Source organism: Hyperoodon ampullatus (assembly GCF_949752795.1).
Source record: "Hyperoodon ampullatus genome assembly, chromosome: 12".
Lineage (NCBI taxonomy): Eukaryota > Metazoa > Chordata > Mammalia > Artiodactyla > Ziphiidae > Hyperoodon > Hyperoodon ampullatus.
Genome location: NC_136925.1, coordinates 28,682,232 through 28,695,971, shown reverse-complemented (window position 1 = coordinate 28,695,971; position 13,740 = coordinate 28,682,232). Strand labels below are relative to the sequence as shown.

Genomic DNA, 13,740 nt, shown 5'->3' with positions numbered 1-13,740 from the left:
TGACATATTACCAACTTCTAATCTTTGTTTTTCAGATACAGAAAAGCCCTTCTCCTCAAGCTACATATGGCTTACAACAATTTGGTAATTTACACCTGAGGATAAAATTAAAACATTTTTCTCTTTGCCTGGTCCCTCCAGAAACTGGAGATCCTTGGGTTATGAAGAGCCTTATCAGGTAAATAAAAAAGCCTGCCTCCTGACATGTACAGTAATCTCAAAATACTTTAGGGACCTCTAGAAGACAGAAATCCACCTAAGCAAAATCTGATGGCAGGCCTTTGGCATGGCTTTCTTGGCCTTGAGAGGCCTTTTGGTAATTTAGTCTGAGACTCCTTCTGAGGAGTTAAACCAGAGTCAGTATGGAGGAGCCTATGTGGTCAATGGACCAAACTTATTTTGAAAACAAATTGGTCTTGGCTGTGTTTGGTGGCAATGAGGACAATTTTAGAAAAAGGATTATGTTTCACTAAATATTAAATTCTCGTTTTGTTAATTAAGGCCTGTGTCTACTAAGACTCACTTCCCAGATAGTTCCTTGCTGTTAACATTATATTTTTACAAAATTTAATTAATTTTTTTTTTTTTTTTTTTGTGGTACACGGGCCTCTGACTGTTGTGGCCTCTCCCGTTGCGGAGCACAGGCTCCAGATGCGCAGGCTCAGCGGCCATGGCTCACGGGCCCAGCCGCTCCGCGGCATGTGGGATCTTCCCAGACCAGGGCACGAACCCGTGTCCCCTGCATCGGCAGGTGGACTCTCAACCACTGCACCACCAGGGAAGCCCTAATTAAATTATTAAAGGGACATTCTAAGTTTCTTTCTGAAGCCTAACTTCATAATCAACCTTTGGATAAAGATCACATACTCCATGATCTACAACCTGGAGATTAACACCAGGCTATGATCATTTAAGTTTAAAGGAACAATTAGACTATACTAAGGATAACCAGCCTAGTAACATTAGGAAATTAGGCTGAATGTCTTATGGACAATGCCAATGTAAATAATTTCCCTTAAAGATACAAAGTGGTACAAAACAGACTAAGACAGACAACTTGGGGATATACTAGGCTGAACCTAATGTAAGTTCTTGACTTAAACCCTTACTTCTGACCTTACTAATACTGCTAGCTATATTATTTTTTATTGCCTGTTTTACAAAATTGTTATTTCTTACATTACCAAATATGTGACTGATCTCTGATAAAATGATGATATATAGTCTCATACGAAATCAATGACTGTTAACAGTGTAACTCTAGATATGGGAGGAAGCAACAAGAGGGAATATTTTCCTAGATCATAAGAGACTAGTAAGACAGGTGGTCCAGAGACTTTTGGCTACTGATAACAAGGCCTGGTCCAGTAATAAATAGCACAGTGAGTGGCCTGTCAGCAAAATCTTCACCAGACCTGGGAATGAACATTCCTAGCGCCATGGTACAAAATGGTCATAAAATGCCACCCAAACCACGTTCAAATTTATGATTATAAAGCGCCCTGCCAACTGGAAACTGGCACTCGCCATCTACCTCTACAAGGATTAAATCATGAGCTGCTTCAGCTGCTGACCTTCAGCATCCCATGAAAAGAGTTCGGGATGGAAATCAGAAATGAGGCACTCTGTGCTCTGGGAAAAAGTGACAGAACAGGCCTTCTGACAGTTAGATTTCAGGTAAGGATTTTTTTGATCCCAAATTCTTGCCTCTTCTCATACCTAGAAAAACACTAGAATCATTAATGGTGACATCTGCTTTGGCTATTAAGGGAAAAATTACAATTAAAAGTCAAAATGAAGGAGCTGTAGTTCAGCCATCCAAGGTAATACTAGGTAACACTATGGGCGTGATTTCAGAAAAGACTTTGTATTGCTGAGAACTTAAGTTTTATGAGCTGTGTCAAACTTGACGCCACCAGCCGTTCTCAGGACAATACCAGCTGACAGCTGGTAGCTACAACCTTACGTTTTCAAGGTCTCCTTTTCTAACTACTACATTTTTAAATAATAAAATTGCTTTAGATCATACATTAACAGAAAGAAGGGACATGTGTAGTGATCAATAGCTCCTGTTATTTATGTGTTAATACCACATCAAAGGTTAAAACCTACTTAGATAAAACTAGACAACTGGCTACGTGGCTACAAGTCTCCCCAAAGCACCAGGTCCATATTGGATCTCAGGCTTATTCTCCTGGAAAAAAAAAAAGAGATCTGTTTTGTCTATTAATGTTCAGGTTGTCAATCCTCCAACTGCTTCTAACTGGGGCTGTAACACCTACAACAATCACACTGGGTTAATAGAAAAGGACATCAAAAATATATGACCAGGCCAAATGGTTCCATCCTTTGGACAGGATAAGCCAAGTACTGACTCTATCTGGACCCGTATCAAAACTGTTACCAAATGTAACCTGGTTCTTACTCCTGCTTGGGCCTCTGGTTACAATAATTCTTTTACTGATCTTTGGCCCTTGCCTTCTTTTAATCTACTTGTTCAGTTTGTTCTCTCCAGGATGCAACAGTTTCCCAGACAAGATGATGGTGATCCAGAGATTCCAGCCATTCCTTGAAACGGATCTTGGCAGAATAATAACAGAAGTCACCCTGGGGCACCTTAATGAGACCTGGTGAGGGCTCCACGGCCCCAAGTAGGTAGGATCTATGAGCCCCTTGCCAGCCTGAAGAATCTATAGAGGAAAGATTGTTGCTGTTCATCCTCCCAATAAAGATTTCTTGGGGTTCACGTCTCTCGGGGGGATTTGAGGTAAAAGGTAGACAGGCCCCTGGGCTGAACAGCTAGAGTTTGTCAGGCAGAGTAATTGGAGGTTTGTATGCCCTGGACACTTCAACGACAAAGTTAATGGCAGGAGCTGAGCTCTGCTGAAGTAATTAGATAAGATGACTGCATCTATCACTCCTGAGGTCAAGGAAACCTCCCTGACTGCACATGTGCAGAAAGACTCCTTGGGGGTCACAAAGGAAGGGGTGCTGCCCCATAAAAGGTGCTGTCAATCTTCCATAGGCCTCTGTGCTGGAATCCACCTTGGCAAAAAGATGCACATGCATATCAGGAAGGGCCCTGGGTCTGGTCAGAGGTGGGAAACGAAGTAAGATGACTGGCCAAAGGAAAACAAAGGCCTGGACAAACTGCCTCCATATACGTGATTTAAATCCCCTCTCTGGTGTGTTCCTCATCAGGGAGAACGTCCACACTCTTCTCTGTGTGTGTATTTCTGCTTTGCTCTAAATAAATTGCTTCTTCGTTCTCTTTGTACATACTGTGCTTCCGATAAACTCTGTGCCTGCTTTACGGTGGAATTCTTTCTCCAAAAAAGACAAGGACCAAGGTCCTCTAACCTAACGACATCAGTTCTGCTCATTTTTGGAAGGTAGGGAAACAAGGCGGTGGAGCTGAAGGATGTGAGCTCACCTCCTCTCAAGAAAACACCAAAATCACAACTAACTGCTGAACGACTATCAACAAAAAAGACTGGAACCTATCAAAAAGGATATTCCAAATCCAAAGACAAAGGAGCCACAAGGAGATGACAGGAGGGGTCCTTTCTCAATATAATCAAACCCCGTACCCGCCAGGTGGATAATCCACAAACTGGATCCTCTACAGAGTTACAGAGTTTCTCCCACAGAAGTGAGAGTTCTGATCCCCACGTCAGGCTCCCCAGCCTAGGGGTCTGGCATCAGGAGGAAGAGCCCCCAGAGCATTTGGCTTTGAAGGCCGGTGGGCTTGAGTGCAGGAGCTCCACAGGACTAGGGGAAATAGAGACTCCACACTTGGAGGGCACACACAAGGTTTCATATGCACTAGGACCCAGAGCAAAGCAGTGACTCCACAGTAGCCTGGGCCAGACCTACCTGAGGGTCCTGGAGGGTCTCCTAGGAAGGTGGGGGTCTGCTGTGGCACACTGCAGGGGCAAGGACACTGGTGGCAGAGGCCCCAGGGAATACTCGGCATGAGCTCTTTTGGAGGTCCCCATTTTGGCACCAAGATCTGGCCCCACCCAACAGCCTGCAGGCTCCAGTGTTGGGACACCTCAGGCCAAACAACCAACAGGGTGGGACCAGGCCCCATTCATCAACAGAAAGGCTACCTAACATTGTCTTGAGCCCACAACCACCTCTAGACACACCCCTCCTGTCCACCAGAGGGGCAGGACCCAGCTCTGCCCTGTCCACCAGGGGGCAGGCACCAGTCCCTCCCACCAGGAAGACTGCACAAGCCCCTGAACCAACCTCACCCACCAGGAAGCAAACACCAGAAGCAAGAGAACTACAATCCTGAAGCCTGTGGAATGGAAACCTCAAACACAGAAAGTTAACTAAAATGACATGGCAGAGAAATATGTTCCAGATAAAGGAATAAGATAAAGCCCCAGAAGGACAACTAAGTGGAGTGGAAATGGGCAATCTGCCTAAAAAAGAATTCAGAATAATGATAGCAAAGATGATCCAAGATCTCGGAAAAAGAATGAAGGCACAGACTGGGGAGATACAAGAAATGTTAAACAAGAGCTAGAAGATTTAAAGAACAAACAGAGATGAACAATACAATAACTGTGATGAAAAATACACTAGAAGGAATCAACAGCAGAATAAATGAGGCAGAAGAACACATAAATGAGCTGGAAGATAGATTGGTGGAAATCACTGCCGTGGAACAGAATAAAGAAAAAAGAATGAAAAGAAATGAGGACAACCTAGGACACCTCTGGGACATTAAATGTGCCAACATTCACATTATAGGGGTCCCAGAAGGAGGAGAGAGAGAGCAAGGGCATGAGAAAATATTTGAAGCGGTAACAGCCAAAAACTTCCCTAACACGAGAAAGGAAACACTCACTCAAGACCAGTAAGCGCAGAGTCCCTCACAGGATAAACCCAAGGAGGAACAAGCCAAGACACATACTGATCAGACTGACAAAAATTAAAGACAAAGAGAAAATATTAAAAGAAACAAGGAAAAAGAAACAAATAACATACAAGGGAATCCCCATAAGAAAATCAGCTGATTTTTCAGCAGAAACTATGCAAGCCAGAAGGGAGTACTACGATATATTTAAAGTGATGAAAGGGAAAAATCCTACAAGCAGGAATACCCTACCCAGTGAGGCTCTCATTCAGATTCGATGGAGAAATCAAGCTTTACAGACAAGCAAAAGCTAAGCGAATTCACCAGACCAACTTTGCAACCAATGCTAAAGGAACTTCTCTAGGTGGAAAGAGAAATCCAGAACTAGAAACAAGAGAACTACAAATGGAAAAGCTCACCAGCAAAGGCAAACATACATTAAAGGTAGGAAATCATCCACACACAGATATAATATCAAAACCAGCAATCTTGAGAAAAAGAGAGTAAAAATGCAGGACATTGGAAATGCATTTGAAATTAAAACACCAGCAACTTAAAACAATCTTGTATATATACACACTGTTGTATCAAAACCTCATGTAACTGCAAACCAAAAATCTACGATACACACTCAAAAAAGAGAAAGCAATCCAAATACAACACTAAAGATAGTCATCAAATCACAAGAGAACAAAAGAGGAAGGGAAGAAAAAAGACCTACAAAAACAAACCCAAAACAATTAACAAAATGGCAATAAGAACATACGTATCAATAATTACCTTAAATGTGAATGGATTAAATGATTCAACCAAAAGATTGGCTGAATGAGTACAAAAACAAGACCCATAGATATGCTGTCTACAAGAGACCCACTTCAGAGCTACGGACACATAGAGACTGAAAGTGAGGGGATGGAAAAATGTATGCCATGCAAATGGAAATCAAAAGAGAGCTTGAGTAGCAATACTCATATCAGACAAAAGAGACTTTAAAATAAAGACTGTTATAAGAGACACAGAAGGACACTACATAATGATCACAGGATTAATCTACAAAGAAGACACAACAATTATAAATATATATGCACACAACACAAGAGCACCTCAACATAAAAGGCAAATGCTAACAGACATAAAAGGAGAAATCAACAGTAACACAATAAAAGTGGGGGACTTTAACACCCCACTTACATAAATGGACAGATTACCCAGACAGAAAATCAATAAGGAAACACAGGCCTTAAATGACACATTAGAGCTGATGGACTTAACTGATATCTATAGGACATTCTATCCAAAAGCAGCAGATTACACTTTCTTCTCAAGTGCACACAGAACATTCTCCAGGATAGATCACATCATGGGCCACAAATCAAGCCTCAGTAAATTGAAGAAAACCAAAATCATATCACGCATCTTTTCCAACCACAATGCTATGAGATTAGAAGTCAATTACAGGAAAAAACCTATAATAAACAAAAACACATAAAGGCTAAACAATCCAAATGGATCACTGAAGAAATCAAAGAGGAAATCAAAAAATACCTAGAGACAAATGAAAATGAAAACACAACAATCCAAAACCTATGGGACACTGCAAGGGCAGTTATAAGAGGGAAGTTTATAGCAATACAATCTTACCTCAGGAAACAAGAAAAATCTCAAATAAACAACCTAACCTTACACCTAAAGCAACTAAAAAAGAAGGACAAACAAAACCTAAAGTTAGTAGAAGGAAAGAAATCATAAAGATCAAAGCAGAAATAAATGAAATAGAAACAAAGAAAACAGTAGCAAAGATCAATAAAACTAAAAGCTGGTTCTTTGAGAAGATAGACAAAATTGATAAACCTTTAGCCAGCCTCATCAAGAAAAAAAAAGAGAAGGCTCAAATCAATAAAATTAGAAATGAAAAAGGAGAAGTTACAACAGACATCACAGAAATACGAAGGATCATGAGAGACTACTACAAGCAACTATATGTCAATAAAATGGACAACCTAGAAGAAATGGACAAATTTTTAGAAAGGTACAACCTTTCAAGACTGAACCAGGAAGAAACAGAAAATATGAACAGACCATTCACAAGTACCGACGTTGAAACTGTGATTTAAAAACTTCCAACAAACAGAATTCCAGGACCAGATGGCTTCACAGGCAAATTCTATCAAACATTTAGAGAAGAGTCAACACCTATCCTTTTGAAACTCTTCCAAAAAGTTGCAGAGGAAGGAACACTCCCAAACTCATTCTGTGAGGCCACCTTCACCCTGATACCAAAACCAGACAAAGATATCACAAAAAAAGAAAATTACAGGTCAATATCACTGATGAACATAGACACAAAAATCCTCAACAAAATACTAGCAAACGAATCCAACAATACATTAGAAGAAACACAGGCCTTAAATGACACCACAATCAAGTGGGATTTATCCCAAGCATGCAAGAATTTTTCAATACGCGCAAATCAATCAGTGTGACACACATCACAAAACTGAAGAATAAAAACCATATGATAAACTCAATAGATGCAGAAAAAGCTTTTGACAAAATTCAACACCAATTTATGATAAAAATTCTCCAGAAAATTGGGCATAGAGGGAACACACCTCAACATAATAAAGGCCATATATGACAAACCTATAGCTAGCATCATACTCAATGGGGAAAAGCTGAAAGCATTTCCTCTGAAATCAGAAACAAGATAAGGATGTCCACTCTCACCACTTTTATTCAACATAGTTTTGGAAGTCCTAGCCATGGCAATCGGATAAAAAAAGGAAATAAAAGGAATCCAAATTGGAAAGGAAGTAAAACTGTCATTGTTTGAGGATGAAATGACACTACACACAGAAAATCCTAAAGATGCTACCAGATAAGTAAAGCTCATCAAGGAAATTGGTAAAGTCGCAGGATACAAAATTAACATACAGAAATCTCTTGCTTTTCTATACACTGACAACGAAAGATCAGAATGAGAAATTAAGGGTACAATCCCATTTACCATTGCATCAAAAAGAATAAAATACCTAGGAATAAACCTACCTAAGGAGGCAAAAGACCCGTACTCTGAAAACTGTAAGATACTGATGAAAGAAATCAAAGATGACACAAACAGATGGAAAGATATATCATGCTCTTGGACTGGAAGAATCAGTATCGTCAAAATGACTATACTACCCAAGGCAATTTACAAATTCAATGCAATTCCTATCAAATTACCAATGGCATTTTTCACAAAACTAGAACAAAAAGTTTTACAATTTGTATGGAAATACAAAAGACTCCGAATAGCCAAAGCAATCCAGAGAAAGAAAAACAGAGCTGGAGGAATCAGGCTCCTTGACTTCAGACTATACTACAGGTTACAGTCATCAAAACAAAAAAAGCTTCCCTGGTGGCACAGTGGTTGAGAGTCCGCCTGCTGATGCAGGGGACACGGGTTCGTGCCCCGGTCTGGGAGGATCCCACATGCTGCGGAGCGGCTGGGCCCGTGTGCCATGGCCGCTGAGCCTGCGTGTCCGGAGCCTGTGCTCCACAACGGGAGAGGCCACAACAGTGAGAGGCCCGCGTACCACACAAAAAAAACAAAAAACAAACAACAAACAACAACAACAACAAAAAACCAGTATGGCACTGGCACAAAAAAACAGAAATATAGATCAACAGAATAGGACAGAAAGCCCAGAAATAAACCCACACACTTATGGTTAATTCATCTATGACGAAGGAGGCAAGAATATACAACGGAGAAAAGACTGTCTCTTCAGTAAGTGGTGCTGGGAAAACTGGACAGCTACATGTAAAAGAATGAAATTAGAACACTCTCTAACATCATACAAAAAAATGAACACAAAATGGATTACAGACCTCAATGTAAGACTGGATACTATAAAACTCTTAGAGGAAAACATAAGCAGAACACTCTTTGATGTAAATCGCAGCAATATTTTTTTAACATCTTTATTGGAGTATAATTGCTTTACAATGTTGTGTGAGTTTCTGCTGTATAACAAAGTGAATCAGCTATACATATACATATATCCCCATATCCCCTCCCTCTTGCGTCTTTCTCCCAGCAATATCTTTATGGATCTACCTCCTAGAGTAATGAAAATAAAAACAAAAATAAAATATGGCACCTAACTAAACTTAAAAGTTTTGCACCGCAAAGGAAACCATAAACAAAACGAAAAGGCAATCCACAGAATGGGAGAAAATATTTGCAAACGAAGTGGGTGACAAGGGATTAATCTCCAAAATATACAAACAGCTCATGTAACTCAATATCAAAAAAACAACCCAATCAAAAAATGGGCAGAAGATCTAAACAGACATTTCTCCATCAACATATAGGTGGCCAAAACAACATGAAAATATGCTCAACATCACTAATTATTAGAGAATGCAAATCAAAACTACAATCAGGTATCACCTAACACTGGTCAGAATGGCCATCATCAAAAAGTCTACAAACAATATATGCTGGAGAGGTTATGGAGAAAAGGGAACCCTCCTACACTGTTGGTGGGAATGTATATTGGTACAACCACTATGGAGAACTGTACGGAGGTTCCTTAAAAAACTAAAAATAGAGTTGCCATATGATCCAGCAATCCCACTCCTAGGCATATATCCGGAGAATATTGTACTTCAAAAAGATACATGCATGGCAATGTTCATTGCAGCACTATTTACAATAGGTAAATTGCTTCCAATTAGGTTGGAAACAACCAAAATGTCCATCAACAGAGGAATGGATAAAGAAGATGTGCTACATATATACAATGGAATAGTACTCAGCCATAAGAAAGAATGAAATAATGCCATCTGCAGCAACATGGACGGACCTAGAGATTATCACATTAAGTGGAGTATGTCAGACAGAGAAAGTCCATTATCATATGATATCACTTATATGAGGAATCTAAAAAAAAATGATACAAATGAAGTTATTTACAAAACAGAAACAGACTCAGAGCCTTTGAAAACAAACTTATAGTTACCAAAGGGGAAAAGTCAGGAGGAGGGATAAATTAGGAGTTTGGGATTAACATATACACATTACTATACATAAAATAGATAATCAACAAGGACCTACTGTATAGCACAGGGAATGGTACTCAATATTCTGTAATAACCTATACAGGAAAAGAATCTGAAAAAAAACTATAAATCAACTATACTCCAGTATAAAATAAAAATTAAAAAAAAAGAAGTTATACCATTTCACACAAAATTTGCCAGTTTCTTGTATATACTGTAGTGTACCTTACTGATGACATGTACACCTGTATTTTCTAAAAATATCTACATTTCTTTTACTTCCACATATTAAAAACAAACATGAAACCGATGATTTTTCTCCCAAAATTACATAAATTCTGTAATTACATAAAATGACAACTATGAGTTTATTTCGTAAAGAATAAAGAATAAGCAAGTCAACTGAGAAAGAAGAACTTATTAAACTGATTCAATATATGTCAGTGAGGGTTATGTAATTATTTCTTCACAATCACAAAACATGATACCAGTACCAAGTGAATACTTAGGGCACTGAAAAAATTAATGATATAAAAAAAGTTGAGGAATCAAAGTAAAAACTATTATAAAGTTAAAATTTACCTGTTGCAGATCAACAATGTTTACTCGACCTTTAAAGAAAAGACATTCATTTATTTTACATTATGTGTTAAGTACATACCAGCCAAAAACTGTAAATTCCAACAGATTTATGTTTTGGACCGTCAAGGTCCTCCTTCTACAAAGGACACAGGGCTGCAGTTATTAATGTCTTCAAATGCAAACCATTAGCTGAATAAATTTTCATGACTTAAGGTACAGACAATAGTTTATTTTCAAAGTTCCATTTGTCATATCAGGCCAATTAGAGAATCAGCTGATACACGGTTTAGCCAGATATACAGGGGTTATTTACCTCCCTTTGCAATTTTATCTACTGTGACCAAAGAGATACAGACAACTAAATTCAGGTAAACTTTTTTCAATTATTTGAAACTGGTAGGTTACCACTTATTAGCTAAAGAATATCTGTTAAGTATTCCAAATTATAGCTAATATTTTATTAGGACTATGCAGGAAGATAAAAAACAAACACCAGGGCTTCCCTGGTGGCGCAGTGGTTGAGAGTCCGCCTGCCAATGCAGGGCACATGGGTTCGTGCCCCGGTCTGGGAAGATCCCACATGCCGCAGAGCGGCTGTGCCCGTGAGCCATGGCCGCTGGGCCTGCGCGTCCGGAGCCTGTGCTCCGCAACGGGAGAGGCCACAACAGTGAGAGGCCAGCGTACCGCTAAAAAAAAAAAAACCCCACCAAGGTTATATCTAATGACATCTAATGAGTTGTTTTCACAGATGCATCTAATCTAATCAAAGTGTTCAAATCTGCTCAGTAATTTGTTCAAATTTCTACCAGACAAAGGAAACAAAAACTTTCTTGTATGCTTGTCATAGCATTTCCTACAAACAGATGTAGCACCCTATTAATTGATTCCTAATTTGCAAATACTTAAAAGTTTAAAAAAGAGCATGGTAGTACAACCTTGATTTTCAACAATCTATACTTTAAAAGCTCTATTCCCTCTTCATAATTATCACCTGGTAAGAGGCAGCTAAGTATCCACCCCTGAGTCACCCAATAAATTCATGAACTGTGAAAAGAAACAGCTGATTAATTCACATACAGAACACATAACCCAAAATAATAAAAATGCTATTTTTAAAGTGACAATATTTGACTTCACTTAAATTATACGATCATGTTTACCTAAATCTATTAAAAATATTACGGCTGATTACCATATTAACAATTGAAAGGGTGTCCTATAACCTCCAAATCACTTATGATGTATAGTTTTAAGGGTTTTTTTCCCCCCTTCCAAAGAACCAGAAGAAAAAAACTAAGGAATTACTTACCACCTCGAACATGTAGCTCATCTCTCATTTCTTTACTAATTTGGGCTGGAGTAATATATTCCTTCCCATCAAGTGTGTGAACTACTTCTAGCTGTTTCTGAGCAATCAATTTATTCACAATCTCAATGCAATTCCGTTCTGACAACCTGAGGGAAACAAAAGTTAACTTTTAAAAATGCATTTGATATATTCAGTGCATAATATGATTAAGAAAACGTATGAAAATGGGCTTTTAAAAAGGTTTGGGTAGTCATTAGGTTCTATATTACAAAATCTGTATCTTTTATTAGTATAATACTAATTCAATAAATTAAAAAAGTTCTAGGGAGTAAACAGGTTTACATGAACTTAAATCATGTAGTTCATTGTTACAAATCTTTCTATTACAGATTTCAAGTTTGCTCTCTCTTCTAGGCCTCCTTCTAATCTTCAAATCTGAAAAATTAGGACATGTGATTTACATAAGGGAAAAAACTGCCCTACTTTTATTTCAATTTTCACTTTAGCTTCAGTTAAAAAAAAAAACCAAAATTTTCTTTTACTGAATGCATTATTGCCTCATTCATACAACTCATCTGTAGGCAGGAGATAGGAAAACACGTTAAGTGTCCTAGTTTGCTCGCACTGATACAAAACACAGCATCAAGGAATTAAAGTCTTCAGCCCCAGAAGGAACAAGACAAGGAATAGTCAACGGATAAAAAAGGGTTCTACTAGCTTTTTACGTGCTCGGTAATGGTAAAAAGCAGAGTTAGGGGGCTTCCCTGGTGGCGCAGTGGTTGAGAGTCCGCCTGCCGATGCAAGGGGACACGGGTTCGTGCCCCGGTCCGGGAAGATCCCACATGCCGCGAAGCGGCTGGGCCCGTGAGCCATGGCCGCTGAGCCTGCGCGTCCGGAGCCTGTGCTCCGCAACGGGAGAGGCCACAACAGTGAGAGGCCCGCGTACCGCAAAAAAAAAAAAAAAAAGCAGTTAGAGTGCTTTTCAGTACACCCCCCCCCAAAGGTTAGTGGGAAATATCAGTGTGCGGAGTCCCTAAAAATGACAAATGAGACCCTGGCTCTGGCCTAGGACACCTGTTCTGGTGAATAAAAAGGCAAAATGTTTAAGGGGTCAACAGAGTATCTGCAAAGTACTGTACTTCGGGGTTAGCCTCTCCTTTCAAGCTCTAAGTCAGGAAGTGTATAACAGGCAACGACTTGCTGACGGTTAAGTAAGGGTCGGAGGGACGTTCTTAAGACAGCTCCAAGTCACCAGCCCCAGCTGTCGTGGGGGGAGGCCGCGCCTGCACCTGGCTGGGGCTTAAAGGGTGGGGGGATGTTCTCGGTCTCTCCCCGCCGAGAATTATACTGGCAGCCGCAATCTAGGCTCTGGGAGCGGGGGAGGGGGCGGGAACGCTGACAGCGGCTGGGAAGGTCCGGGGTCCAAGGCCTGGGGTTTGCGGCCTCAGATCTTGGCGTGGCCGCCCAGGGGCTATTTTGGACTCCACAATGGAGAGGGAGGGTCAGGCACCTCTGCGTGGCCTCTGCGAACTGCGCCCGCTGGAAGTCAGCCGCCAACCGCCTAATCTCTTCCCAAGCGTCCGCCATCTCTGCCCTACTCGCCAAGCAGTCGACCAACAGTAGACACGTCAGCCGAAAAGCCACGGGAGCCGACGCGGAACGGGCCGCGCAGAGGGACAAGAGACTCCTCCCCGACGCAGCTACGAAACGCGTGCGGCCGACGCAGGCGTGGGCGGGGCCCGAAAGGCCGCAGCCCCGCCCACCCCGCGCGGGAGGTTTGTCCTCGGCTATGGGAGTCCGGCGGGGACTGCTGAGAGCTAAGCCGCGAGGTCTCTGCCCGGCCGCGGATGGGTTGCAGGAAAGCCAAGTTAATAAAGTGTTACTTTAGGTCTTTGTTTGCATTATCCCTAATGTTTTGGCGCAGTGGTAA

General features: G+C 40.6%; 1 protein-coding gene across 1 annotated transcript in view; it reads right to left on the bottom strand.

Annotated features, from left to right (window-relative positions):
• The window catches only part of UFL1 (UFM1 specific ligase 1), a gene marked incomplete at both ends in the record, with an annotated part of 57,565 nt that extends 44,168 nt beyond the window's left edge, over positions 1–13,397 (bottom strand). The window contains 3 exons of the mRNA XM_079716287.1: positions 10,502–10,530; positions 11,811–11,956; positions 13,321–13,397. Of these exons, the coding sequence (XP_079572413.1) occupies positions 10,502–10,530; positions 11,811–11,956; positions 13,321–13,397 (252 nt within the window). The remainder of the gene's footprint in view (positions 1–10,501; positions 10,531–11,810; positions 11,957–13,320) is intronic.
• Positions 13,398–13,740: the final 343 nt, after the last annotated feature.